Source organism: Anguilla anguilla, chromosome 14 (genome assembly GCF_013347855.1).
Source record: "Anguilla anguilla isolate fAngAng1 chromosome 14, fAngAng1.pri, whole genome shotgun sequence".
Classification (NCBI taxonomy): Eukaryota; Metazoa; Chordata; class Actinopteri; order Anguilliformes; family Anguillidae; genus Anguilla; species Anguilla anguilla.
The window spans coordinates 4628455-4656325 of record NC_049214.1 but is presented as its reverse complement, the minus strand read 5'-3'; the positions used below and the strand labels follow the sequence as shown (position 1 = coordinate 4656325).

Below are 27871 nucleotides of genomic sequence, written 5' to 3'. Positions count from 1 at the left end.
ATAATAATAATACAAAAAATAAAACGTTTGGGGATGTTAGTCAAAATACCAGTAAAAAAGGCTATTAAGTGGGTAATATATCTTGGACTTCCAACCCAAATGTCGACGTGACAAAAAGACACCCTCCCACCCCACCCTCCCCTAAGTACAGACGCCCAATGAAACAAATCAAGTTCATTCACAAAATCACCATCAGCTGGGGGCTATTGTTTTGTGCGACCAATGAGAATGGAGGAACCTAAATCGACACACCGGCCTCCAGAAACAACTGATTAAGAAACGCTGTGTAACTAAATTGTCTGGGCAGACTTTGGAGTGGGACTGAGAAGTATTTTGCTGTTGGCGGTGAACCTTGGATTAAATTGATGGCCTTCTCACGAAGAGACGACAATTGCTCACATTTCCATACAAGCGAGTTTCGAGAGAGAAGGTGACCAGGAACTTTCTGAACGGGGGTTCACGCTTCGAAGAATTTGCCACTGCAATATAGCTGTAATTGAACAACGGACTGTATAGGCTATATGTAAACATTGTGCTAGCTGTTCAACTGATTGCCTAATTCGGTCGTGCATTAACTTAAATCGTAATGAAAAGTGTCATTCTGTGTGATTAGCGAGAACAGGAGTTTAATATAATTAATTGGAACTGCAAAATCATGTCTGACCGACCTCTAAGTCCAATTTCGGAGTGTACTAGAGGACCTTACGAAGCAAGTAGAGCGATGTATTCGCAGGTTTTCGGTCAGGAATCTATCGGTGGTGCTTCGCTGCAGTTTCCTCACGGCATGTTACAAGACTCGGGTCTTCTCTTCAACAAATCGTCATACAGTGGGATCGCTCCGCCACCACCGCAACCGTTTTTCCCGTTTTCCGCCGTCGGGGGGGAGTACAGGCACTCTGAGATCCAAGCGAGTGACCCGGGTCAGCCGCGGCCATGGTATCCGTTCGCCGCTCCCGAGTACACGGGCCAGGTAGCGGGGTCAACCACCGCCGCTCAACCCATCAACCTCAGCCCCCCGATAGCAGAAACGAGGGAACAGATTAAGATACCAGAAATAAAGACCGAGAAGGATGTGAACGAGTATCCCATAGAAACCAAGCTTCCATCGCAGTTTCCCCCACCACCGGCCTCCACCATGGCCCACGGCGTCTACTATTCGACCCCATGGAACCCGTCTTTCTGGCCGAGTCTGGCTCCCATTGCGGCCTCAAACAATTCTGTCCCCGCTCCACCGACATCAGCTGCATCCTCTCCTTCTCTGTCGCCCTCACCCCCCAGCAATGGGTACCAGGGTGCAAGCTTTTTTCCGGCGGGTACCGCACAAGAGATCCCCGCCACTCAGCTGCCGAACGGCAACACCAGGAGTAGCGGCTCGTCCAGCGGCGGAGCTAGCGATTCGGAAGACGAGGTAAGCTTTCATTTTGTTATGCATCATTTTGCAAAAAAAACTGTTGCGCATTGAAAAAGTATGCTATTTACAAGGTAGACAGTCCCAGTTGCTAGTTTACAAGCTGTGCTGTGGCATTTGGTGAACTCCAGATGTTTTTTTGCGCAATTTTGGCTGAATTGACTTGGCCTAACTATTTAAACCTTTTTTTTAATCTTGCGTATTTGTAGGAAAACCTTTCCACTGAGGAGCTGGAACAGTTTGCCAAGGAGCTGAAGCACAAACGGATCACGCTGGGCTTCACGCAGGCTGACGTCGGGCTCGCACTGGGAAACCTCTACGGTCAGTCCGGCGGCCCATGGCCTCCAAATGCTCCGTTATTCTTACTTCCGACCGGTTATGTCACGCTCGCGTGTATAATGTGCGCAAAGACCTGTCACTGTCGTCCGCGGCTCACCCCGTTTTACAGCCCGTCGCTTCCTTCATGAAGACTAAAGGAAATGTCCATTTTGACTGCCTTAGGTGGTAAAATGCTCTTATGCTGAATGATACTTTGTCTGCTGGCTATGTCAGTTGCCATGTTGGTGTACTCATTTCTGTCATTACCCCATGTGCCAAGTTACTGATATTAGCTACCAAGAACGTGTACAAGTATGCCTGTGCATGCACACACGGTTCAGTTAAGATTGTTGAAAATGTTCAAGTTCTTGCATGAGTTTTGTCCTTAAATTTATTCTAACACAATGCAGGTTTATCTCCATGTTTTTGCTGCTTTGACCTGGTCTTATCTTAATGGCATTGAGGACCCCACTGATTAAACCTGCCAGCCTAATTTAATTAAATGCAGCCCAGTTCAAATTCAACTATTTGCATTCTGTAATACAGGAAATTTAAAACTGTTTGTTTGCTGATCAAGTCTGGTATGTGAATCAGGATTTAAAAACCCTAGTGTGTGGCAAAAGCGGTGTTCTTGGCAATTTTGTCTCAGAATTTTAGAATTCCTTTCCCAGACACCTGCAGTTTAATCTTTGGTCAAAAGTTAAAATTTTACTCAACAAATCCCTGTTAATGTCCACTTTTCTCTGCATCCAGCTGTGTTCTGTGAATATAAATGTTTATTCTTGGTACCCTCTGCCCACAGGGAAGATGTTCAGCCAGACCACCATCTGCCGGTTCGAGGCGCTGCAGCTGAGCTTTAAGAACATGTGCAAGCTGAAGCCGCTGCTCCAGAGGTGGCTGAACGAGGCAGAGACCTCGGACAACCCCCAGGACGTGAGTCCCCCCCCCCCGTCTCCCCCCCCCCCCCCTTCCCCACTGACGCACTCGCACTGTCTCCAGCGTTTATGCTCAGGTCAATGGCTGGTGAGAGGGGAACTGGGGAAACCCGTACAGGTCTGACTGTTCCAAAGCTCACCTGAATATCAACGAGGACCAATGGAGCAAGAGCCTGTTTTTGTGAATGATAAATATTCCAGTGCTGTGAATTGAATTTTAAGTGCAGAATATCAAAAGGGGCAAAGCATGGAAATATTGAATCGACGTAAATCAAAAAGTGCACAGTCGTTTGTCTGTATCAATTGTACAACAGCTATTTAATTATGCGCTGCACATTTCTACGAGATTTGTCCATTTGGTAACTGAACGATTACTAGTTGGACAATTTTGAAGATGACCATGTGACTGCTCTTCCAGTGGTGGTTCATTGCCACAAGGATGACCGTGCACAGACATGTTGTTCAGTTTTTGGTCCTGACTGGTCATTAAATGAAATGCTGTTTACGCACAGTTGCATGCGTGTTCAGAATTACAACTGCAGTAATTCTTTAACAGCCACATGCACATGCCTGACATTAACATCAAATTCTGTAATTTAAATCGCAAGGATTTGCTATGAGACCCGAATTGATCGCGTTTTTGACGTACTTGATCTACTCTAGTATCACATCTTTTGAACTGCATTGGCCTTTGAGTGCTCAGTTGGGGGGGAAATAATGGAACCTAAATTCACTGGAGGGCCCATGGCTTGTGAATGGTGCCCTCTAGTGGATAGCGTGTATAGTGCAGGACAGGTCATTTTTCAGTATGGATACAAGCCTATATTCAAAGTATTGGAACATCCTGGTTTATCAGGTTTTACCTGTACATTAGATTAGCACTTAGCACTTGGTGATCAATCATACCTGGCTGTGCAGTGCAGTGTGAGGGACCTCAACCTTCGCCAAAAACTGCACAGAGCAGCACAGCGGCTATGACTACTAAATCCAGTGTGCTGTCCAATCTTGGATTAAATACTTTTGATTTAAAACGCCAGTGCAGAGCCTATACTTGGTGCATTTTTACCTCATGCAATTTTACACGAATATTTCCAATTATGAATTTAAACTGATATTTGAAGAAAGCATTTGTCATCTGTGTTTTTAAGTTCAATAGCTCCTAGAGAATAGGGCCTAGGACCTTCAAACCACTTGTAAATTGTTCACAAACAATGGCCACAAGATGCAGAGCCTATGCTTTGTGCATTATTACCTCGTGCAATTTTACACAAATTTCCAATTAGGTATTTCAATTGATGATTGAAAACTTTCTCCTGCTGATCTAAAAATTTAAGGAAATGTGACTCGAACCGAAACCTGTAATTGGATGAGACTATTTGGTGACAATGGATGTTCCTTACGGAACTGTTAATAATTGACAGGAATTTTGCTGGTGTTTTATTGGGTGAAAGTATTTAGTATGTTTATCCTGTGATTTTTGGAATCTGACATAAGAGTGTGAACGCGCAAGTGTTGTGTGAGCTTTCAGGCGATCCCCCGTTTAAGTCTTGATCTTTTGTTGTTTTCTCCTCCTCAGATGTACAAGATGGAGCGCGTGTTTGTGGACAGCAGGAAGAGGAAGCGTCGGACCAGCCTGGAGGGAACGGTGCGCAGCGCTCTGGAGTCCTACTTCATCAAGTGCCCCAAACCCAACACCCAGGAGATCACCCACATCTCTGACGACCTGGGACTGGAAAGAGACGTGAGTTACCCAGCACCTGCCCCTCCACCCCCCACCCCCCCCAACGTCTGCGCAGTGTCCCCTTCTCTCTGTTGCACAGGCCCAAGTCTGCTGGTAAGATGGCGGAGGCATTTAACCTGGTGTGGTGTAACCCTGTGTGTGTGTGTGTGTGTGCGTGCGCCCCCTGCAGGTGGTGCGGGTGTGGTTCTGTAACCGGCGGCAGAAGGGGAAGAGGCTGGCCCTGCCCTTCGACGACGAGTGTGCGGAGGGGCCGTACTTCGACCCGACCGCGCCCATGCCCCACAACATGGGGCCCGTGCCCCTCCCGCCCCAGACCTACCCCGGCCATCCCGGCCACCCCCTGCCCCCGAGCCTCTACGTGCCCCCCCTCCACAGGCCCGAAGTCTTCAAGCAGGCCCTGCACCCGGGACTTGTGGGTCACCTGACCAGTTAAGCCACACCCCCCCCCACCCCCCCACACACCTTTGTCGGGACTGGGCTCTCCGGGGGCAGGGCTGTTCGTTCTGCCCCCCCTGCCCCTGTCTGGTCCCTGTCTGTTAGATGACCAGATGACAGCACCCTGGATGGAACTTGCACCTCTCAGGCTGAACTTTGGCAGCTCACTGTATGGTGGGAGGGGGCAGACTGCAGGTAGACCCCCCCCCCCCCCTCTTCTCCACCTGGACTCCCTTCTGTGGAGAGTTTCACTAAAACACCAACCCTCTCCAGGACAATTTTATTTTTTTAAACCCTCTTTTATTAGCCAGACTGTATTTTTGCACATTTGAAGTTGTGCCTCTTGCATCACAGTGCAGTTGTGTGGAGGGGTGGCTGTCTCTTCAGTGGTGCAGTCTCTGGCTTTCTGTGAAATGCTGTCTGATCTTGCATCTGTCCTGCAGGGGGAGCACATTCTTATTCCCCCCCCCAGAAACCTTGGTGTAAATGCCCAACGTTTTTAATGAAGCCATGAAATGTATTTCTTAAAATCTTTTAATTGTATATGCACTCAAATATCGCTTTGTATTAAGGGCTTATGTGTCTTTGCTCGCCTTTTGGTGTCTGTAGGTGATATTCTGGTGTTCACAAGTGTCATTTCATCATTTGCCGGTGTGCATTTTGATGCGACTGCAGTCATTTCATGACAAAAGCGTCGACCGTGCATTAGTGCGCACCCTTTTGACACCAGCGTTAATGAAAATTTGATCACCTATGAAATTATTGGGCCCAAATGGAAAGCAGACTGAGGCTAAGGTTAGTGACGTTGGTGAAAGTGTGCAGGACAGGATATTGGAGGGGGGGGGGGCGCGTGGGGGAGGATTAGAGTTCTGCTGCCATGTGCTGCAGACACAGGGGGGGGGCCCAGTTTCGTTCGCCTGTTCATAGCTGTTGATTTATTAGCCCACACACCGGTAGTTTTAACTGCTTTCTCATGCAGGGTGGTTGGCGGATGCTGAGGGCGTGCAGGAAACGTATGGCGAGGGTGGGGGGGGGCATCATGCAGTGCCTCCCCCCCGCCAACCCCTGTACCCTCCCACGCCCCATCCACCCCCCCCCCCCCACATAAAAGCCCCCAAGAAACATTCATGTTTATCGCTCTCACGCTGACCTCCACGCCGCCGGGCGCTGGAGGACCTGTTTTCTCAAAGCGCTGGCGGTTGCGCGCTTCCTGTTAGACAGGATGTGGACGGGCCCGAGGTACCTGCGGGAGGCGGTGAGAACTCGTCTCAATTCCCCCTCGCGCGTCTCCGGGACACGCCCTCGCCCCGAGAAACTGCGGTGGGCCGTGGGAGGCCGGCTCTCGTGACGAGCCGCCGCCGCCGCCGCCGCATCGCCCCTGAGACGAGCGAGCGAGAGAGAGATCTGGTCAGCTTCTCGGAACGAACCCCACGCTTTTTCTCTCCGCTTTTCGTTTTCGTTTTTATTTTTAGCGTCATTTGGTTTTTTTTTTTTTTTTTTGGTTTTTTGCCTGTATTTTTAGGGCCCTGCAATGAAGCGGAATTTTGTGTTGGGCTAACGGACTATTTTAAACGCCCCCCCCCCCCCCCCCCCCAACCCAGTCATGACCTGTTCAGCTCAACGGCTCTCTGGAGATTGTCAGCGGAATATCCTGTGTTCTGTTTCTGCACGCGTGTGTGATAAGTTATTTGAAATGCCCATCTTAAGCCTGTATATTGAATTGACTGTCCTTTTGACTCTAGGGATTAAATCACCTTTTTCTATCTGGTGTTCGACCTCATTGATTTTCTTATTTCTCATCTGTGATGTGTGTTAAGTTTTAATATTCCTTGCAGGGCTGATGTCTGGCTTTCTGTTTCAGGTGAGGGGTGTATAAGCCTGTTCTCAGAGAGCTGTGAGGTGTGGTGTTTTTTCTGGCACTTAACCAGATCAACCACTTTAATTTCAGTTTTTTCAGCTGCTTTCTTAGGTGTGCAGAATGGTTGCTTATTTTAAGGCAAACTAAAACCAGCTGTCCTCCACATTTCCAGGGGTGCAGACCCCTAGTCCAGGAGCGCGTTCAGCCCCGACAAAACGTAGCAAAGCGTTTATTTAAACGGAAACGGTGGTGCCTTGAACACCCCGTTGTGTTACACACGTGTTGCAACTATGGCAGCTGAGAAGGCCAGTCTTTTCGAAGAATTTTCAGAGCGTGATGAAATCAGTCTAAATGCGCGTTTAATACTATAAAATACTTCCGACAAACATGTCTTCCAACGTCTTCAGTTGTCGCATGCTCCAAACTGCCGTGGACACATTTGTAAAAGACTTCAGTTGGATCCATTGTGCTCACTGCCTTTTTTAATACGGCGGGGTTTATATACACGTCGCTGCTGATTGGGTAACACCTCTGACGCCCACCAAACGAGAGAAAACGGACCTGAAAGCTCCGTTTCGCACCTTTTCGCACTGCTTCGCACCGTTTCGAGGAAACGTGTAATTCCACTCCGAAACCGTATCGAAATGGTGCACGCTGTTCTCGGATTGAACGTGCGCCAGGGCGAGCGTCCCATTCAGCTAAAACGAACCTTGCCTAATGTACGTGGTTAGCTACTCTACTCGCTTTGTGTCTGCTTTGGAATCGTTCTTTTTGTACCATGTCTAACATTACATTACAGGCATTTAGCAGATGCTCTTATCCAGAGCGACTTACACAACTTTTATCCATTTATCCAGCTGGATATATACTGAAGCAATTCCGGTTAAGTACCTTGCTCAAGGATACAACGGCAGTGTCCTTACCCGGGAATCGAACCTGCGACCTTGTGGTTACAAGCCCAGTTCCTTACCCACTGTGCTACACTCCGTCCGTGCCTGGCTTCTGTTGATGTGGTAACGTGCCACATTTATTTTAACATAAGGTCCTTCCCGTTAGCCAGGGCCTTAGCTCAGAGCTACTCGCGGGACTCGATCTTGCAGCACACACCATTTGCCTCGGTGTGATGTGCGACGGTCGAAATTCGTACAAAAACCTGTGACAATTAACTGATGATCGCTTTGTTCCAGTACCGCTCGAATGAGGATACCAGTGAGCCACCAGTTGCCTGTTCTGAAGGTGTTCAAATTGTGCTTTTGGGTTTATCTGCATTCGCTTTAATTTGAACCTTTTTAACGCACAAGAGGTTGCATATAGATGTATTACTAATAATCAAAACGCAATATTTCAGCATACACTGGTTTTTACTTGAATGGCATCATCCTTATCGAGAAAATCTGTAGTTGGTTTCAGAACAAGTTGTATGAGCCCGTACCTCAGCTTTGTGGTCTGGCTGAATTGAGTCAGAGCGGCTTTTTTTTCGAAGACCTGTTTCCATTAAAATGGCGGTCAAAAGTAAGCTTTTCAGTTCTGAGGAAAGCCAAACCCCTTCGAATGTGGTTTACGGTGTTCATAATTCAGTCGATCCAATTCTGCGACTAACAACCTTTTATAAATGTACTGCAGTGCAGGTACCCTGGGTAAGATTGCCACATGCAGTTGATTGAGTGGGGGGGTGGGGGTGGGGGTGGGGGTTGGGGGTGAGTGTGTGTGAGGGTGGGGGTTGGGGGTGCGTGTGGGTGGGGTTGGGGGTGAGTGTGTGGGTGGAGGTGCGGACCTTGTGCAATGATACCCAAATCAGTCCTGAAAATGATCAAAATCTTGCTCTCTCTGCATTCCCTTAGTCAAGAGAACTGTGAGCTGATTCACATGGAAACTATTAGAATGCGGCTGTCACTGTGCAAGCACAAGCCTTATTACTACGTGGTTCAAGTGAGTCCATCAAAGATTTAAATTCATAAGTAAAGGATTTAAACCTGAGGATTTACAAAATTTGTCTGTGAAATTTACCGTTAACTATTTACCATTTTGTTACAAGTTCAAGTTTCTTTTTGATCTTTTTCACATTTTTATTTTAATCTCATATTCAAGGTGAAGTTATGTTCAGAATTTTCTGAAATTTGTAACAATCATCTCAAATCAGAAACCAAACTACATTCATAAAAAGGGTGATCGTGACTCCTGGTTATTTTTGCAAAAAGAACGATTCTTATCTGTAAACTCTGATATATATGCAACAAGTGCTTTTGTGTGGATCTCTCTCTTCGGTAACCAAACTGTATACAGAAGTAACCATGCTTTCCCCCCCAATCTATTTCCCTCTAATTTCTCTCGACATGACCTCTTGTACAGAGAGGAAAAACCTCTTATGAATGCAGTCCATAAGTATTTGGACAGTGACACAATTTTTGTTTTGACTTTGTGCTCCAGTTTATTGTATTTGAAATGACACCATGAATATGAGGTTAAAGTGCATGCAGTCAGCTGTCATTTTTATGTATTCATCCTTATTGGGTGAACCATGTAGGAATTACAGCCCTTTTTTTTATATAGATGCATACCCAGATATAAACATTATCCTTAACGGGAATATTGCACAACGTAGGAAAAAAAGGAAATGAGACAATTGTATCAAGTGCTTTTCGCAAGCTGCAGTTTGCTTTTCACGAGCAACGTTGTGTCCTCGAGCAATTGTGAAATCTTGATCTCTCTCCCAGATGTTACTAAGCATTCGATTTCTGGGTCACCGATGATTCGTTGAGGCAATGCTTGAAACGCTGCCAAAAACAGCGATGGTAAAATTCCAAAACCTTGAAGTATATGATCGTAAAGTCACTGAAATGTTAATGTTTTTTTTTATAACGCGTTCTGATCGCGTTCACAGAGGAATAACTCGCATTTTCCGCCCTTCCTTTGAACCGCTCTGAACGGCTCTCGCCCTCACACATGACTGCGGTCCCAGTGCTCGTTACTCTGAGGATGAGGATGTCCAACTGCAGCCGAAGAGGAGCAGCAGCAAGCCAAGGGAAACGCCTGTGACTCATCCCCTCGTTCTCTGTGCTCCCAGAGAGCAGCGCGAATCGACCGCTGTTCCACATCGTCCAAATGGTGGCTTCTCTCAGCTGACGATCTAGAGGCAAATTAACAGGTCGACGAGATAAAAATGGAATAAAGCATAAATGTTATTGTGTATGGAGATAGTGATAGTTTCTATAAAATTTTTGGCCTGCGCTCAATCAACATTTAACTCCGTTTAGCAAGTTCATTTTAGTGATTGCAGAACTTTGAATGGTTTTATTAAAATACATTTTTTTAAATCTTCAGTTCAGATATTACTGTGGACAAGACTTCAATAAAAAACAATCGCAATAACAATAAATAAAAAAATATTTTACAAATGACTTTTCAAACTGTGTATTCACACACAGTTTGACAATTAAAAAAATATAATAATTGTATGGAAGATGCTCGTAAGCAGTTTGTGTCTTGCTGGAGAACGTGGTGAAGCTGGTGGAGGGAATGTGTTGCGTTACCTGCCCATTGGCCCAGCTGTCCAGGTCCTGGTACACCTTGCGCGGATCCAGGCTGTGGTAGTGACGGCAGATCTGGCACAGCCTCTCCCTCCAGTCGGTGTACAGCTTGACCTCGTGGCGCCGGCGCCAGGCGAAGTAGGAGGCGTAGCGCCGGCCGTCCGCGGCCAGCCGCCGCAGGAACTGCGCCATCTCCTCCACGGATTTGAAATCGTCGACGTGGACGAAGGAGCCGGCGGGCGCCAGGGCCTCGTAGTTCCTGCGGGGCGGGCCCAGGACGACGGGCACGGCGCCCGCCTGGAAGGAGTTCCGCCAGAGCTTCTCGGTGACGTAGTCGGCGGACTGCGAGTTCTCGAAGGCCAGGTAGAAGTGGCAGCGGGAGATGGCGGGGAGCAGGTCGCGGTCGCTCAGGGGCCTTCGCGCCCAGCGCCCGTACACCTGCACCTTCACCACCTGCTTCAGACGCTGGTACACCTTGCTCCTCTCGTGCCGGGACTTGTAGTTGCTCACCACCCAGCACACCAGGTGGGTCTTGTTGCCGGGGACGACGTAGTCGGCGTCGTCCTCGTTGCCAGCGGCAGCCGAGGCGGTGGCCCTCGGCACCAGCCTGCCGTAGGGAACGGGGACGTCGGCGTCTCGGCGGTACGACATGGTCCAGTTGAAGACGCCGTCGTAGGCCGAGAGCGGCCCGTTGTTGGCCGGAGGCTCCAGGGAGAGCCAGATCCACTTCTGGGCGGGCGGGCGGGGCAGGTGCAGGGGCAGGCTCGACCGCTTGTACTTCAGCTCGTGGTGGTGGAAGACCACCACGTCGGCATCGGGGAAAGAGGCGCGGCTGTCCGTCAGGACGCACCCGGGGACGCCGTACGCGTCGCGGCACACGTCCCCCTGCAGGCTGTAGGCCCGGCTGAAGGGCCAGTGCCAGAGCAGGACGGTGATGTTCTGCTGCTGCTTCAGGGTCCCGCCCCTTACGCTCTGGTCCAGTAGGAAGAGGCTGAGTGCTACCCCGCACGTGCCGATGACGATGATGATCTTCATCACCAGCGTGTGCAGTGGAGCAGTCATCAGCCTGCTGGAGCATGGGTAAGAATACATTGGCAGGCGGGTGGGTTGGGTAGATTTATGTCTCTACCAGACGTGAGTGAAATACTTCATTTGGAATACTTAAACTTTTAAGATGGGGAAAGCATCTTCCTGAAGGATCATATTTCTTTATTTAGATTAATCAATTTTGGGTTTTTGACAAAATTCTCTAGGCCAGTTAGCCAAGTAAGCTAAGATCAATGTGAGATTTTGATATACTTGATATCACACCAGGGAAGAGTATGAGAGGGTTACTCACAATGAACTACTGGCTTGAATTTCTGTGACTTATTGCTTGGTTGTGTTGGAGAGTCAGGCCACTGATTGTATTCTAGCTGGATCAGACACTCACCTCTGTATTCTTTCCATTGAAAGCTCTGCCTGCCTGCTGCTTTAGCAGAAACATTCTATGTTATGCGTCCCCTTATAATTCACGATGGGGGCATGACCAAGTACAGCACCGTGGCAATGGACATACTGTATTGCAATACAGTGCCAGGAACTCCTTTTACCAGCCAGAAACTCCATGTGGTTAACAAGCAGAGAAGATAGAAGGATTGTAGGAATTTCCTATCTGGTGAGTCCAAAGAATCTATGATCAGCTTCTGTGCTTCGCCTTTCTTGCATATCCTGGGTGTGGACAGGACAGAGCTACACTATGATGCTGCTAGATTTGCACGCACAGTGGAGTGGGAAGCGGCATGTGTACCCCATGTGTTCCAATGAGCGCACACACCCACTATAACGATCTATGATAATGCTATGTTAGTGGAACGAGGCTCTCAGGCCTAGTACTCTACTTCCTGTCAGAGCCTTGTTGTTGTACTGTCCCTCCCACACCCACTTTCAAAAAAGCAGTATCATTGTGGCCAGTTTTGTGCAGCCCCATTTGCCATGTTTGTCCCTTTTCTTTTCTAAGTTGACAGGAGTCAGCCATATCCTGTGATAAGGATGCTGGGTGTGCCTGTGAGCCTAGCCTCAGGCAGACAGTTGCACAGCACGAGCGGCACCACACAGGAGGAATTCAGCAGGAAGATGGGGCTGCAGTTCTGTGCACTGAATGCATGATGACATTTTTGGGATGGCATGGGGGGAGGGGGAGGGGGGTGGGGGTGGTACTGTGCATTCTGAGCACGATAGAAAGATCTAATCTAGGTGAGGAATTTCCTGTCGGTTTTTTTTTTGTGGTCCTTGTGCAGGTATGTCTGCTTGTGTGCCAATGTGTGTTATGCAAATGAAGAAAAACTAAACAAAATGTGCGATTGCTTTGCACACCCTGTTGCTTTTTTTGTTTGCACCTTAGCCAAGTGCCGGGGATTTCTGAGAATCCGAAATTAGCCACGTCGAGGCATGGGAGGTGCAATGGTAGCAGGTTTATATTTATCTCAGATGAGAATGCGCATGATACAAAGTTAAATTTATGCCCGTGTAGTGACTCTGTAACTTCTTTCCAGCCTAGGCCAGGGGCTGTCAAACTCAGCCCTGGAAGACGTTCTGTGCTTGCTGCGTCTCTTCAGTTAAGGTTAATGTTTGTGTGCTTCCATCAATTATTCTCTTGTTCATTTTATCTTATTTTCTGCTGACCAAAAACCATCTTCCCCACAGGTTGCACGTCCAGAAAATGAAAATAACGTCTGACAAGCTATGCCTGCAAATGGGTAAATATTGATATTCTGTAATGATGCCATGCTTCAGACAATCAGGGACTACTTGAAAAGCAGAAAATTAATCAAATGTGTGTGTGTGCGTGCGTTCGCACGTGCATGTGCCTAATATGTGTGTGTATTGTGTGTGAGAGCATACATACTGTATCTGTGTGTGTGTGTGTGTGTGTGCATGCATGCATGTTTGTCTACAAGTGTGCATGTGTGTGTGTGTGTGTGTGTGTATGGGTGCACTTGCATTTGACTGCCAGGGTATGTGCGTGGGTGAGAGATTTAATAGATGAGATCTGTAATCACCTTCTTACGAAGTGCAAGACCCCTCCCCCCTTCACTTTTCTGGAAACAGACAGAAATCTTCTGGCCTCATCCTGGGATGCTGCAGTCATCTGCTGTCTAAAAAGCAAAACAGACAAAATTACCAACAGTGAATACGTATGATAAATGCATGAGGACTGAACCAGCTCCCATCTAAGTGCTGGACCATGGTAAAGGAAGTGTTATAAAATTCCATTTCTTTCCATTCCATGTTTTGGAATTTTTGTTTCCCATAATGACAGGGTTCGATAGGGGCTGAAGACTTACCTATTTCATTTGTTATTGTGGAGTCGCAGTCTTTAATTTTAATTTTCCCTCTTAATTATGGCACTCTATTCTTTGTGGCTTTTTTACTATGCATTCATTCCTTGCTTTTATTTGTTTCATTCATTTTTTTTAAAAAAAGATCAGCTTTGTACATTGGCAAAAAGACTGAAATGAGTAGGTATAATTATGAGGATGATGATGATGATAATAATGATAATAATAATGTATGCAATACATGCAGAGCCACTATGAAGAATACATTGAAATACATTTAGTAAAACCTGCCGATGATGATAAAAGCAAAGAACTTGTTCAGTGCTGGTAATTCAGGAATGCTGAAGGTCCTGAGAGAGTTTACAGTTGTTTTTCAGGGGAGACACAAGAACAGCATTAAAAAGACAGAATGAAAACTTGTAGAGAGACCTCAACAGATCATTGTATTTAACCAAAAAATAAAACCCCACAGTTTACGGAATGGACTTGTGATCTTTTCCTGTCTGGGTGGGGAAATTTGGTGCAGATTTATTTCATGATATAACAGCGAGGAGCAGTATCTTAATATAAGTAACCGGAAACAACCAGTTGTAATGTGGCCATGATATGTGCAGGGTTCTCTGGCTGCATCTGAAACACTTATCTAAATTTTGGAACAAGGTGCTTTTCCAGTGTAATCAGGGTCTTTCCAGATTCTTCGCGTAATACCTCATCCTCTGGACACCTGTTATCTGCTAGCGACAGTTGCTAAGCCCTCCCGCACAGTGACCCGAAATGCCCACCTGGTGCACAGCGGCGCGGAATATAGTGGCGGCTGGATGAACTCATTTCAGAAGACGTGCCCCCCTGACAGGAAGGCACGCTTTTTGGTTCTTAGATCGAAAGATAGTTCATCAATGAGTACAATTATTTTTTTCTTTTCACTGTCGGCACCAAAACAGCAAAGATTGACACTGACATACCAACACGGCAACATAGCAGAAACATTTAGTGAAGACAGTGAACTGATGCCACACTGAAATCACAGTGGGAGAGAAGTGTTTATGTACGGCAGAGGGTACAAAACAGTATAATTTTGTGGAATTGGTTTTGGATTTGAGTCATTGGATCATGTGACTTGGAAGCTATTGAAAAAAATGTTTGTTTTTTTTTGCTATTTATTTGCAGTACTTAACCAAGCGCCCCCGCCACTGCCAGCGCTGAAGCGTTGTTAGCTAGCCCATCACCGAACTACTAAATTGGCTGAGATAATTAATGCACCACCGAGTTCGAAATGTCTACTCGAATGTCCAACTTCAAGCTGATTTCGCCGCGGTGAAATGCCGAAATATCTCAAGTACGATCGTTTCCGCGATTTAGCATAAGAACCACGTAAAATAATCCTTCATATTTAGTCGCAATTGTAAATCTTTTGTAATTATGTGCGCTCGCTCAATGTGCACAGGTTTACGTATGACCGATGACGTTTGTACTGATTTTGACACGATTTTTGCAATGATCTTGACAAACGCTCAAGCGGAACTCTCTTCCACAATGTTGACAGTTACCATAAATAATTATTATTGTTGACGCTCAATATTGGCCGTCCACGTAAAAAAAAAAAAAAAAATCCACAGAAAATGATGGTAGAGCGCTACAGTTAATTTGTCCATTTTGCGCGAAGCTGAAAAAATTACCTCAAATTATAATCATTACGTGTTAGCGTGTAGCCCCCAGGTGGGTATAATCGTTATGTGTAGCACCCCAGGTGGGTGCTACACATTGGTGGTGGGTGAGGTGAGTTCCCCTTCATCACTGTAAAGCACTTTGAGGGTTCGGAAAAGTGCTATATTAAATGCAATGATTCATTCATTCATTCATTACAATTTTAGGAATTCTTAATAGGGTTTAACCAGCCTATAGTTATGTTTACATCATCTACAGTAGTGCAAAAATATATATATTTTACCAAGAATGACTGAACCAATTATTTTCAGCAGGCTATTTAAGGGCGTATATGGTTTTATTGCATGAAAATATGTGTACAACTTTGCAAAAGAAACGTTTAATACCAAGGAAAGTGTTGGCTGCGTACAAAAAGCGTGGAAATCAGACTACAGAGCATAAATGTTACACAATTTCCTTGAAATGAAATCATATTTAGAATATGTTCTTATTTAAAACAATGCACGTTAAAGAAAATACCTGCGGTCTATACCGGTGCTAAAATGGCACATGTCCTGTTAAAATCTGTCAACAGCTGTATCTATGAAAATAAATAAAACGGCATGGGAATACGAAAATGAGAAATCTTAGCTGTCGGATATAATTTCATACGCCGCAGCGCGAGCCGGGGCTTAAAGGCCAGGCTTACCTTCGTAGGGTGATCTCTGTTTTCGGCAGTAGAGCAGCTGTGTGCGCGCGTGCGTGCGGGTCGAGTTATCTATTCACTTGAACGTTAATGAGAGACATGCACCTGCTTTTCCTTGTAGATTTCTCTCTCTCCTGCTTTCTTTCTTATAGTGAAAAGAACAGTGACACGCATAGTAAGTGTTCCCCTATTTGTTGTTTTTGTGGTTTCTTCACTGTGTGATTTATGGAGTCAGCACTCAAGATATATCGCAGGGTGGAGACCTGAAACGTTTTGCCCAACGGAGATGCGGTTGGGTGTGACTTGTTGGCATAGATTTCTTTTTTTTTTTAAATGTCTTTGTGTGTTTGAGTTACTGTGCAGATATGGTACAGCAAAGTATTTAGAAGATAGGTGACAGCAGTTTTGGAAGGTTAGCACAAGGCACTAGAATATGGTGTTTTCAGTCTACTTTAGTGCAATGTTTTGTACATAATAATAATAATCATAATAATAATGTTTAATTTCACTGTGTCTCCTTTGACAGAGAAAACACAATGACCTGAACTGATTACATTTGAACAACTAGGCTTACTTAGGACAAAATAGTGCCTTTTAGAACATGGTCATCCTCCAAAACTAGTAATACATTTTAAAAATGTGTCTTTTTGATGTGATTTAATTGCACAACAAATTTATCACCAATTTATATATGTAGCTCCAACAAGAATTGACTGGTTGAAATTAAATAAAACCACATACATCCAACATATTTGAAGTACAGAGCTGTTAGCATAAAATGGCTGATTTGGCCTACTGAAATTCAAGCAGGTTATCTAGTCATTATGAACCAAAACAATTACTGAGTGCTCATATTTAGAAAAAAAAGTATAAGAAAAGATCATCAAGCTCCAGAGACCAAGAAAGACAACAAGGTGCTCATTGAACCAAAGGGCAAAGACTAAGGGAGTGTCGGCAGTGCAGTACAATGGGTAAGGAACTGGTCTTGTAACCTGATGGGCACAGGTTCGCTTCCTGGGTCGATCACTGCTGTTGCTTCGGTATACACTCACCGGCCACTACATTAGGTACACCTTTTCAACTGCAAACTGCACCCGTTAATGCAAATATGCAAAGTTCAAACCAAGCATCAGAATGGGGAAGAAATGTGATTTAAGTGACTTTGAACGAGGCATGGTTGTTGGTGCCAGACGGGCTGGTTTGAGTAATTCAGAAACTGCTGATCTACTGGGATTTTCACGCACAACCATCTCTAGGGTTTACAGAGAATGGGCTGAAAAAGAGAAAATATCCAGTGAGCGGCAGTTCTCTGGGCGAAAATGCCTCGTTGATGGCAGAGGTCAGAGGAGAATGGCCAGACTGGTTCGAGCTGATAGAAAGGCAACAGTAACTCAAATAACCACTAGTTACAACCAAGGTATGCAGAAGAGCATCTCTGAACGCACACCACGTCAAACCTTGAAGCAGATGGGCTACAGCAGCAGAAGACCACACCGGGTACCACTCCTGTCACGTAATGAAGTGGCCGGTGAGTGTATATCTATCTGTATAAATGGATGCAATGCTATGCTATGTTTATAAAAAAATGTAAAAAAGTTGTGTAAGTCAAATAAGAGCGTCTGATAAATGCTTGTAATGTGATGTCTGTTCTCCATTTTCTCCTCTCTCCTCAGCACTCCTCCTTCCCCACCTCAGTCCTCCCTCGCTGCAGATGAGTTCGCAGTTTTCTTCGATGAGAAAATTGCAGACATCCGCAGCTCCTTCACGTCCACCGCCACCCTTCCCCACTCCCCCGTCTCTGTTCCCTCCCCTTGTTTCTCCACTTTCTCTCCCCTCACTGACTCTGATGTTTCCCAGCTCCTACTCTCCCACCGCCCTACCACCTGTGCTCTTGACCCCATCCCTTCCTCTCTCCTCCAGACTATCACAACTGACATCCTCCCATTTGTCACCTCCCTTGTGAACTCCTCCTTGTCTTCTGGATGTTTCCCCTCTTCCTTCAAGCTGGCCCACATCACCCCACTGCTGAAAAAGCCCACTCTGGATCCCTCCGTCATCCAGAACTACCGTCCTGTTTCCCTTCTCCCTTTCCTATCCAAAACAATTGAACAAGCTGCTTCTAACCAACTCTCCTCTTTTCTCTTACTAAACAACCTCCTGGACCCCCACCAGTCCGGCTTCAGACCTGGCCACTCAACAGAGACCGCACTCCTCTCGGTCAGTGAGTCGCTTCACGCCGCACAAGCAGCCTCCCATTCATCTGTCCTGATCCACCTAGACCTTTCTGCTGCCTTCGACACAGTCAACCACCCCATCCTCCTGTCCTCCCTGGCAGCTATGGGGATCTGTGACACAGCACTAGACTGGATCAAGTCCTTCCAAGTCGCCTGGGCTGGTGCAGTATCGGCACCTCGCCCCCTTGCCACAGGAGTTCCCCAGGGCTCAGTCCTTGGTCCCCTCCTATTCTCCTTGTACACCCAATCTCTTGGTCCTGTAATCTCTGCCCATGGGTTGTCCTATCATTGTTATGCCGATGACACCCAACTCTTCCTCTCCTTCCCCCCCTCTGACACACAGGTCTCTGCTCACATCTCTGCTTGCCTGAGGGACATCCAGAGCTGGATGGATAACCACCATCTTAAGCTGAACCCAGGTAAGACAGAGATGATCTTCATCCCTGCTCCATCCTCTAACCTCCTTGACTTTTCCATTTCCCTAGGGGACACCGTGGTGTCATCATCACCCACCGCAAAAAACCTCGGAGTGGTGATGCACAACAGACTGTCCCTCTCCCAGAACATCACGGCGGTGAGTCGAACGTGCAGGTTCTTCCTGTATAACATCCGGAAAATCCGCCCCTTCCTCACCACCTACGCAACCCAGCTCCTGGTTCAAGCGATGATCCTGTCCTGCCTGGACTACTGCAACTCGCTGCTGGCTGGTCTGCCAGCTTCCGCCATCAGACCCCTGTAGCTCATGCAGAATGCTGCAGCTCGTCTGGTCTACAACCTCCCCAGACATTCCCTTGTCACCTCCCTGCTCACTGACCTCCACTGGCTGCCTGTTATGGCTCGCATCAAATTTAAGACGTTGGTGCTTGCATACCAGGCAGTTAAGGGGTCAGCACCAGGATACATCCAGAGGATCATCAGACCCTACACACCAGCCACACCTCTCCGTTCTGCCACCTCTGGACGCTTGGCACCTCCCCCTCTTCGCATCTGTACTTCCCGCTCCCGTCTGCTGTCTGTCCTGGCCCCTCGCTGGTGGAATGACCTCCCCGTGGCGGTCAGAACAGCAGAGAATCTGACTACCTTCAAACGCAGACTAAAGACTCATCTCTTCAGGCTGCACCTCTCCCCACCCCTCCCTAGCCTATAGTTTAGCTCAAATGTACCTAGTTAGGATAATAAGATTGTTAGTTTTTATTTGGCAGGATTGTTTTTGTTTTTTGTCTGATTCTGATTAGAGAAGGAAAAAATACCATATTCAGAAAATAACTACCATGAACTCAGTGAAAATGTGAAAATGGGTGGCTTACTGTCCTCACTACAACACTGCCCTTGCTCTTTTGCAGTGCATTTAGAAATGCCCGTATGGTGTCTGTTGTACAGCGAACACTCTTCTATTCTCTAGTTTCCTGAATTTGAACACATTGGATTTGAAATGAAGCAATGAGCAATATGAGGTTAAAGTGCAGACTGACAGCTTTAATTTGAGAGTATTTACGTCCATATTGGGTGATCTGTATAGGAGTTATAGCACTTTTTACACACAGCCCCTATTTATTAATTTACCCTTGCGTAACATTCAATCCCCCCTCACCTTCTTGTGAATCACAAAAAACATCTTTGCGCTACTCTATCGAGTGCCCCAGTATCAGTTCTGATCAGTTCAAAAGTTGGAAGAGAAGAGTAGTGCAGAGACAGAAGACGAGGGGGGGGGGGGGGGGGGGGGGGGAGGGAGGAAGTGGCACTGGGTAACTGGCACATCAGGCAAGTTCAGAAATGAGCTGTACTGCTTAACGGAAAAAAAAAATCATGTTTTAGATGACACCCTTAAAGCGATTACAAATTTAATTTCTTGATTTTGGTTTGTATGTGTATATATATATATATATATATATATATATACATACATATATATATCTAACCCACCTACCCAACTGCTCAGCCTCTCAGCAAGACATCTTTTCTTAATTGCTGAGTGTTTGTACGACCCTATCTGAGCTGATGAGAGTGGCCTTTAATCTGCGTGTGAATCACTGTCTGTGCGCAGGCAGGGTGTGGCGTGTGCACGCGTTCAGAGAGATAGCACCGCTGGGCGCGTCTCATCAGTTAACCTCAAATCAGTTACCCCCTCATCGCCTGCTCACTTCTCGCCGCAGCTCTTTTGACCCCGAGAACTATCGGTCTGTTAAACGCACCAAGGTCAGCTGTTTTTTTTTAATTTATATATAAATGGTAAATGGACTGCATTTATATAGCGCTTTTATCCCAAGCGCTTTACAATTGATGCCTCTCATTCGCCAGAGCAGTTAGGGGTTAGATGTCTGGCTCAAGGACACTTCGACATGCCCAGGGCGGGGTTTGAACCGGCAACCCCTCCAACTGCCAGACAATCGCTCTTACCTCCTGAGCTATGTCGCCCCTATATAATTGACTGCCTTTAATTTGTATATACTGTACAGCGTTCGCTGCTGCACCTGTGCGGTGTTGCCATTGCTTTTATCCACGGCCCTTCAGATTGGACATTTCTTAAGCTCAGGTAGTCAGCCCAGACCCTGGACGGCCAGAGGACAGGCTTGCGTTTATTGCTGCTCAGCACTCAAATTATTCAAATAAAGCGATCGGTTGACTCACCTCCACAAGATTCTTTGGTTTCCGATTGGCTGCTGATTTTGCTGTTGAAGCTTTCCGATTGGCTGCTGATTTTAAAGTAAAAAACGGAAGCCGGTAGACCCCTGTAGGCCCTCGAAGACAACAGCTGAGAGCCCCTCTTCTAAAAACGCATCATGGCACACTAATGGGAAACGTAACTGATGGCCGCTTTCATCAGATGTACAAAAAAAAATAAATAAATAAAGTGGCTGGCTGGTGTAAGAGTCCACAGGCACTACGGCCCCCAGCAGCTTGATGTCATGGTGAGCAGAGCGTCTTCTCTGATCTGATGTAAAATAAAATGTAGCCCCGGTGCCTCGAAGCATAGAATCTGAGGGGATGTTTTCGTTTAGTTTTCGTCCTTTTTCTTTCAGAGCTCAGTTTGGCACGACTAATTCCATCCCAGCGAGCGAGCAAGCGCCTGTCGGGCCGTCGTCGGTAGCAGCCGTTTCGTCTTCCAGCTCTTCACGAATTGGCACCGCAGTGGCCCAGCGGCGGCAGGACCATTTGGCGGCCATTTTGTGCCATCGTCAGCAGCCGATCCTCGTCTTTACTGCCCGTCCGGTTTCCCCGGCTCGCAGAGTGCCGGCGAGTCGAGAGCAGCGCCGCGGGTGGGCCCGCCGTGTCCTGGGGAACAGCACGGGGTGTGTCCAGTGACCCTCGCGCCACTCCTACCTCGCCCTCCTCGCCCACTGTCGTACCGTTATGCCCACCGCGTCATCGCAGACTCGCTCACGTACCGGACACGGAGACGGTGGATGTTTCGCGGCGAATAACGGTGACGCGCGGAACCTAGACTTAAGAGCTCCGCGCTTCCTGTTTCATTAGCCGGCAGGAAACTTACTTCATGCGTTCGCTTCTCAGAACACCCGGTCGTGGGGCACGCTGGGAAGCGGGGCCACCCACCTCTGCGGACGCATGTGTGTTGATTCCCTCGTCGTAAATTATCGAGCAGACCGCTCATGACCACTTAACCGTGTGGAATGTGATCCACTTTGGGTTGGGTTGCAGTGAGTCTGGAGATCCGTCAGTTGCGGTTTTACACTCACATTTAGGCATTGATCTGATGGTCAACGGTCTCAGCAGCTTTAAGATCACAGTGTGTGTATGAAAAGCATGTCCACTGATAGACGTAAGTAAACTGGAGAGAGCCTTAGGGCTGAACTACACTCGTGTGTAACATATCACTGTATGCAATGCAGTGTCACTAAGCACAAGTTCACCGTGTTATCCAAGAACCAAAATACAAATCCAGAATAGATTGTGCCATAACAAGCCCTAAAACGTGTGATCATAAGTTGTTGTTTTCTTCTTTAAAATCCAAGCTGCTCTCTTTTGGAAGAGCAATTTTTGTCATGACAGGAAATGTTTTGAAACTCCTGCCAGTGAGATGTTGCAACAGTAGTGACGACTTACGAGAAGGATATAAATTATATGACACATCACTGCCCCTTACTTCTGGTGTTATAACAACTATCTCCGAGAGGTGTGGGCCAGCCCTTCTCATACAGTTCACAAGTGTAATTTTAGAAGGAAAAGAGTGCAATTGCTTTCTAATTTAATATTTTAGGGGATTCTCCTTCTTTCTCAGCTCTCAAGCTGTGCCAGTTCTTGACTCTCAAGGACCAGAGAGGTGTGGTTCAGATAGCCTTCACTAGAACAGTTGCGAACACACCACTTGTGCAAGCTGTTGCATGCCTATAGCCAAGCTGCTCACAAATTGAAATTGTGCTCAACTATGAAACCCCATAATTTCAGCTCAGTTGCCAAACCCTATTTATTCAAACCCAGATTAACACCTTAGGAGTTGCAACAGATAAATAGATTTGTCATTTTTTGGCTACTTTCCCCACTGTTGCGCAATAGCAGAGCTGGCTGCCACGTTAGCACTCTGTTCAATCGCGTTGTGTGTCTGATTCGTTAATAGCTGTTCGTGGGGTAAGCTTGCTTTAGACAGAAATGAGTTTGGCTAGAGCACAGATGCACAAATGGCCTGTGTTATGACAACGCAGATTTCTGAGCACTAGCGCAACCTGCGGATCGCTAGCGCACCTTGCTGATCGCTAGCCCAAACTGCTGATCGCTAGCCCAACCTGCGGATCGCTAGCCCAACCTGCGGATCGCTAGCGCACCCTGCTGATCGCTAGCGCACCCTGCTGATCGCTAGCCCAACCTGCGGATCGCTAGCCCAAACTGCTGATCGCTAGCCCAACCTGCGGATCGCTAGCCCAACCTGCGGATCGCTAGCCCACCCTGCGGATCGCTAGCCCAACCTGCGGATCGCTAGCCGCAACCTGCGGATCGCTAGCCCAACCTGCGGATGGCTAGCGCGACCTGCGGATCGCTAGCGCACCCTGCTGATCGCTAGCCCAACCTGCTGATCGCTACCCCAACCTGCTGATCGCTAGCGCAACCTGCGGATCGCTAGAGCCCCGCAGATTTGTTGATATGTCGAGGTCTCCTCTCTCGTTTTGTAATCTGCTTCCCTTAATGTGTGGCAATGCTGATAAAGGAAGCTTTGACTCAATTTCCTTGAGTGCAGCAGTCTTGGGTTGCGTGTGACAAGAGAGAGAAAACAAGAGCAAATGTAATTTTCATTTTGAAAAATTGGGTGACGGACAGACTTCCGGCGTCAACAGAATAATCACTGCACAAGCTGGTTTGGAGTTACTGAAAGCCTATATTCTTGCTTTAGACTACAAACCTGCAGATACCTTTAAATCAGTAAATATCTAAAACGTCCTTCATTGTGCACAAAAAACATATATTACATTGTATATATATACATACTATAAAACTGAAATAGTTTTTTTTTAGAAACCCCTGAAAGTGGGCTTTTAAAAAGTTTTATTCAAGGCTCTCTCTCAGCATATATACAATGCCTTGAAAAACTATTTGCCCTCTTCCTGATTTCCTCTATTATTGCATATTTGTCATGCTGAATGGCTTCAGATCTTTTAATGTTTGTCTAATATCAAATGTAATATTCCACAAAGGGAACCTGAGTAAACACAAAACACATTTTAAAAATTATAATTGAATTTATTTACTGATAAAAGTTATCAAACACCTATGTCGCCCATGTGAAAAGGCCACTCTGAAACTTTAATTTTGTTTCATTTCAGCCATTCAGATGAGGACTTGCTTTTGTGTTTTGGATCATTGTCTTCCTGCATTCCTGCATAACTCAATTACGCTTCAGCTTCAGCTTCAGCTCACGGACAGATGACCGGACATTCTCCTTAAGAATTTTCTGCCACAGAGCAGAATTCATGGTTCCTTCAATAATGGCAGTAATAGTCATCCCAGTCCTGAGGCAGCAAAGCATCCCCACACCACCACACTACCACCACCAAGTTTGACAGTTGGTATGATACTCTTACTGTAGAATGCTGTATTTGCTTTACGCCAGATATAAAGAAACCTATGTCATCCAAAAACGTCCACTTTTGACTCATTTGTCCATAGAACATTATTCCAAAAGGCTTGAGGAACAATCCAGGTTTTTGCAACTGTGAGACGAGCATTGATGTTTCTCTTGCTTCACAGTGGGTTCTGCCTGGCTACTCTCCCATGAATCCCATTTTTTCCCCAGGCTCTTTGTTATTGTGGAGCCATGAGCATTGACCTTAGCTGTGGCTAGTGAGGCTGCAGTTCGTTCTTTGAATGTTCTTCTGGGATCTTTTGTGACTTCCTGGATGAGTTGTCGCTGCGCCCTTGGAGAAATTTTTTGGAAGATTCACCACTGTTCCAAGTGTTCTCCATTTGGAGATAATGGCTCTCGTTGTGGTTTGGTGGAGTCCCAGAGCATTAGAAATGGCTTTGTAACCCTTTCCAGACTGATATATTTAAACAACTTTTTTCTCAAATCGTCTGGAATTTTCTTTGATGGTAGCATAGTGTGCTTGTAGAAACTTTGTTGACTACTTCACTCTGATGGTGAGGCTCAGTTTTAGGTTTAGATTGAACAGGGCTGGCTGCAGTCAGGCCTGGCTGTAATCAATCCGCTGAATCTTATGATCAATTTCGGTTAATAGGTTGATTGAGTAACCGATGTAAAGGTCAAAGGTCAATTTTGATTCTACGCTAGTTTGTTTGCATTGTCTCTCTTGCGGGATAGTTATCACTATAGCTCATAGCCTGTTTATAACAGTTATGGGGATTATTCAGTGCTGTAAGCGGATTAACAGGAGGTTGCCATGTTACAGCTTTTGGGGGCCTGACCATGGAAAAGAGGGGTGCTGTTTTTCGCGAGCATATTTCACTCTTCCTCTCTCATAACCGTTTTCCTGTTTTCATGACGAAGGTGACGCGAGATGACTCGCCGACCGCAGAGACGGAAGCGGGCGCGAGGTGGTCAGGTGCTACCGCCCGGCCCCGCCGTGACTCCGCCCTCTCGACTTTCAGTTCTGCCTCTCTGCGGTGGAGGGCCACGCCGTAGTCATGGTAACCCCAAGGTCGCAACGCAACACACGCGCCGCCGACTCATCCCTGTGCACTTTCGGTGGTTTGGGCTGCACCGTGGTGGCCGCTGTGGTACAGGTGGAATGTCCCTAACCCAAAAAAAACCAAAAAAACAGAAGGGGGCTGCTTCTCTCCCGCCAAACGGTATGTTCAAGCTGCTGTATTGTTCTGCCCTCCGAGCTTGTTTTTTATTCTGATGCCCTCCAAGTGTTTTATTTTTTTTTTTTTTTTGAGTTTTGAAATTTCGTGCAATTATTTTAATCAATCATCTGTACCCATTAATCGAATAATAATGATTAACCGATAAGCTGTCAATCAGCTATATGGCCTATAAAAATGACTCAAAACAGGCCTCCAAATTAATTAATTGTATTTATCAGAGAGATTTAAGATGTCTCCCAACAATCATTTTGCATTGTGCATTAAAGACACAATGGCAATAATAAATAAATAAATAAACACGTAAATAAATAAATAAATAAAATATATTTAAATATATATAAATATTTTATTTTATATATTATAACAAAAAGAACACATTGATTTCCTCAATAGTGCAATTCATATTCTACAGTGTAAGTGGAAGGCTGTTCCTCCTTTGGCAAAATAGTAGCAAGTTCACAACTTTGTAAAGTAGGCCTCTGCATAGCCTACACGCCTGTGCCATTACCTACCTTAATACCCATGCCTTTGTGTTCAGGACCGTGAGCATGTCTTTGTGCTCTGAGATAACTCTGGTGCGTAGATTGCTGGAAGGTGAGACCAGCGGCTGAGAAGATGGAGCCCAGACAGCACTGATGTACCAGGAACGGGCAAATAGCATTTTGCTAATGCTGCCAGTCGATGGAACGGCGACACTTCAACTTTCAACCAGTCGAGGAGGTTTGTGTCTAGCGACGGAGAAACGCCTTTCTGATATAAAATCCAATCGCTGGCGTAAGGTTATTGATTGAAATGGCATATTGTAATTGAACTGTTTAATCCATAAAATGAGTCGATCAAAATTTTTATTAACGACTGACGGGCAATCAAAAAGCATAGTCAAAAGCCTAAATTAGAAGATTAATGGACAGTTGGAGTACTCAGAGGGGATACTGAATGCTTGATTCTGAACTGTAGGGAACATTAAACACATCAGAGAAATGTATTAGAAACACTTGAACACACTCTCTGTACATAGAACGCACACCTGCTGTGGGTGAGTTCTGTGGTTATAATCCCCTGCTTTAGGTGGTGTGTGTGTGTGTGTGTGTGTGTATGTGGAAAGTGCACAGTCTATGAAGTGCACAGTTTTTGGTCTGCGAGTCAAAGTGGCGCAACCGTTACTAAACCAAACTAAACTAACATGAAAATGAAACAACCAAACTGACTTAAAAATGAATATTGGTCTCTGCCCTCCCCTTCAAGATTGATTATCTCCGCCAGGCGGAGCCTGGAGCATGTGTGTATAATTGTATTTGGGTTGTATCCCTCTGAAATAAGCAGACCATGACACACGAGTGCCACCAAACACAATGAATGAGGAACCGCTTGACAATGTCTTGTGCACCACTGCATGACTGAAGCCAAACAAAACAAACGAAAATGTAATTTATTCAACAACTCCTTTCGTATGGAAAGCCTTACCTTCGTTCTACTTCTGTGTTGTCCGTTATCCCAGGCTCACATGTGGTTGTAATGTGATCTCCTCCGTATTTTTTTGTTGTTGTTGAACTGAGTGTAGCAGATGTTTGAATATATTAAACCTGAGCACGGAGCATTTTTACTGGAGCGTTTCTGGATTCTAGAAGTAGGTCTCCACCAAGTGGTGTCTCTGTGAAAGTACAATCATGGAGACAATCACTAGACCACACTATTTGGATTGTAGTAATAGAAGTAGTAATACTAAAACTAATAATAATAATAATAACAATACATTAAAATAATTTACAGCTATGGACACTTGTTTGCTGAAAGAACGTAACACCTGAAAAATCTTGTGGTCGTATATTTTGTTTGTGTGTCATTGTATCCACAGGCAATACGAACCCAAATTCAGTCCCCCGGCAGAGTCACAGCATACACGGTCCCATGACAAGCGTCTAGTCAGCTGGCACTCTTCACCAGAATGTTCTCCGACATTAGCATCACATACAGCAAAACCTCAGCTTATGTCACACAAAAGCTAATATTACAGAAATGATAATTTAGCTTTTGCTGTATACCCATGAACGGAGCGTTGGAAGCTGTTGCATTGAAGTCAACGCCTCCAAGGCTTGTCCCTTTCAAATAAGCCAATAAAAAAATAAATAAAATTAACTCACAAGAGTAATGGTAAACAAAAATTGATATATGGTTCCTCATAATACAGCCTCACAACACTCAACAGCACATGCGAGTGGTTTCTGCGAAGCACTGGCACACAGGCTCAAATCCCGCTCTCTCAGCCACTCCCATTCTCTGACGGCCCGAGCCAAACTGGCTCCAAATCAGCCTCACGCCCAGTCACTCCTACTTCCAGGCAACCCAGGCCAAACCGGCTTCATCGAAGTCAAGCACGCCTCTGACAGTATACACAGAGTATGTGGAGGATGTGCAGCATCATCCAGGGAACGATGCCATTGGTCAGGATGGCCCTCACTGTGTAAGACAGACT

General features: G+C 46.1%; 2 protein-coding genes and 2 long non-coding RNA genes across 7 annotated transcripts; 3 read left to right on the top strand and 1 right to left on the bottom strand.

Annotated features, from left to right (window-relative positions):
• The first annotated feature begins 256 nt into the window (after positions 1–256).
• Positions 257–5924, top strand: pou5f3 (POU domain, class 5, transcription factor 3). Its single transcript, XM_035390140.1, has 5 exons — positions 257–1408; positions 1618–1729; positions 2529–2659; positions 4238–4402; positions 4572–5924. Exons 1-5 carry the CDS (start codon positions 656–658, stop codon positions 4833–4835), a joined length of 1425 nt encoding a protein of 474 aa, XP_035246031.1. The 5' UTR covers positions 257–655; the 3' UTR covers positions 4836–5924.
• Positions 5925–8640: 2716 nt separating this feature from the next.
• LOC118213271 (fucosyltransferase 7 (alpha (1,3) fucosyltransferase)) lies at positions 8641–21148 on the bottom strand. Of its 3 annotated transcripts, none has more exons than XM_035392115.1 (4): positions 20755–21148; positions 13264–13359; positions 10226–11291; positions 8641–9822 (listed from the first exon to the last, which is right to left on the bottom strand). In XM_035392115.1, the coding sequence occupies exons 2-4, from the start codon at positions 13350–13352 to the stop codon at positions 9811–9813; spliced, it is 1167 nt and encodes a 388-aa protein (XP_035248006.1). In that variant the 5' UTR covers positions 13353–13359; positions 20755–21148; the 3' UTR covers positions 8641–9810. The 3 variants fall into 3 exon arrangements, with proteins under 3 accessions (XP_035248006.1, XP_035248008.1, XP_035248007.1); XM_035392117.1 differs by having other exon boundaries at positions 10226–11288; XM_035392116.1 differs by lacking the exon at positions 20755–21148 and adding an exon at positions 15896–16150.
• LOC118213272 lies at positions 12400–14020 on the top strand. 2 transcript variants are annotated; one of them, XR_004762381.1, is made up of 3 exons: positions 12400–12824; positions 12908–12960; positions 13313–14020. It is a non-coding gene; the product is annotated as an uncharacterized LOC118213272 (long non-coding RNA). The 2 variants fall into 2 exon arrangements; XR_004762380.1 differs by having other exon boundaries at positions 12908–14020.
• Positions 20949–22063, top strand: LOC118213273. Its single transcript, XR_004762382.1, has 2 exons — positions 20949–21035; positions 21147–22063. It is a non-coding gene; the product is annotated as an uncharacterized LOC118213273 (long non-coding RNA).
• The last annotated feature ends 5808 nt before the right edge of the window (positions 22064–27871 follow it).

Excerpts from the sequence above, each read along its gene's own strand:
- LOC118213271 (XM_035392115.1), bottom strand. The coding sequence starts at position 13,352 with ATGACTGCAGCATCCCAGGATGAGGCCAGAAGATTTCTGTCTGTTTCC. Across the intron at positions 11,292-13,263 it reads GTCTTGCACTTCGTAAGAAG|CAGGCTGATGACTGCTCCAC; the intron begins GTGATTACAGAT and ends CCCATGCTCCAG.
- pou5f3 (XM_035390140.1), top strand. The coding sequence starts at position 656 with ATGTCTGACCGACCTCTAAGTCCAATTTCGGAGTGTACTAGAGGACCT. Across the intron at positions 1,409-1,617 it reads CTAGCGATTCGGAAGACGAG|GAAAACCTTTCCACTGAGGA; the intron begins GTAAGCTTTCAT and ends GCGTATTTGTAG. Across the intron at positions 4,403-4,571 it reads ACCTGGGACTGGAAAGAGAC|GTGGTGCGGGTGTGGTTCTG; the intron begins GTGAGTTACCCA and ends CGCCCCCTGCAG.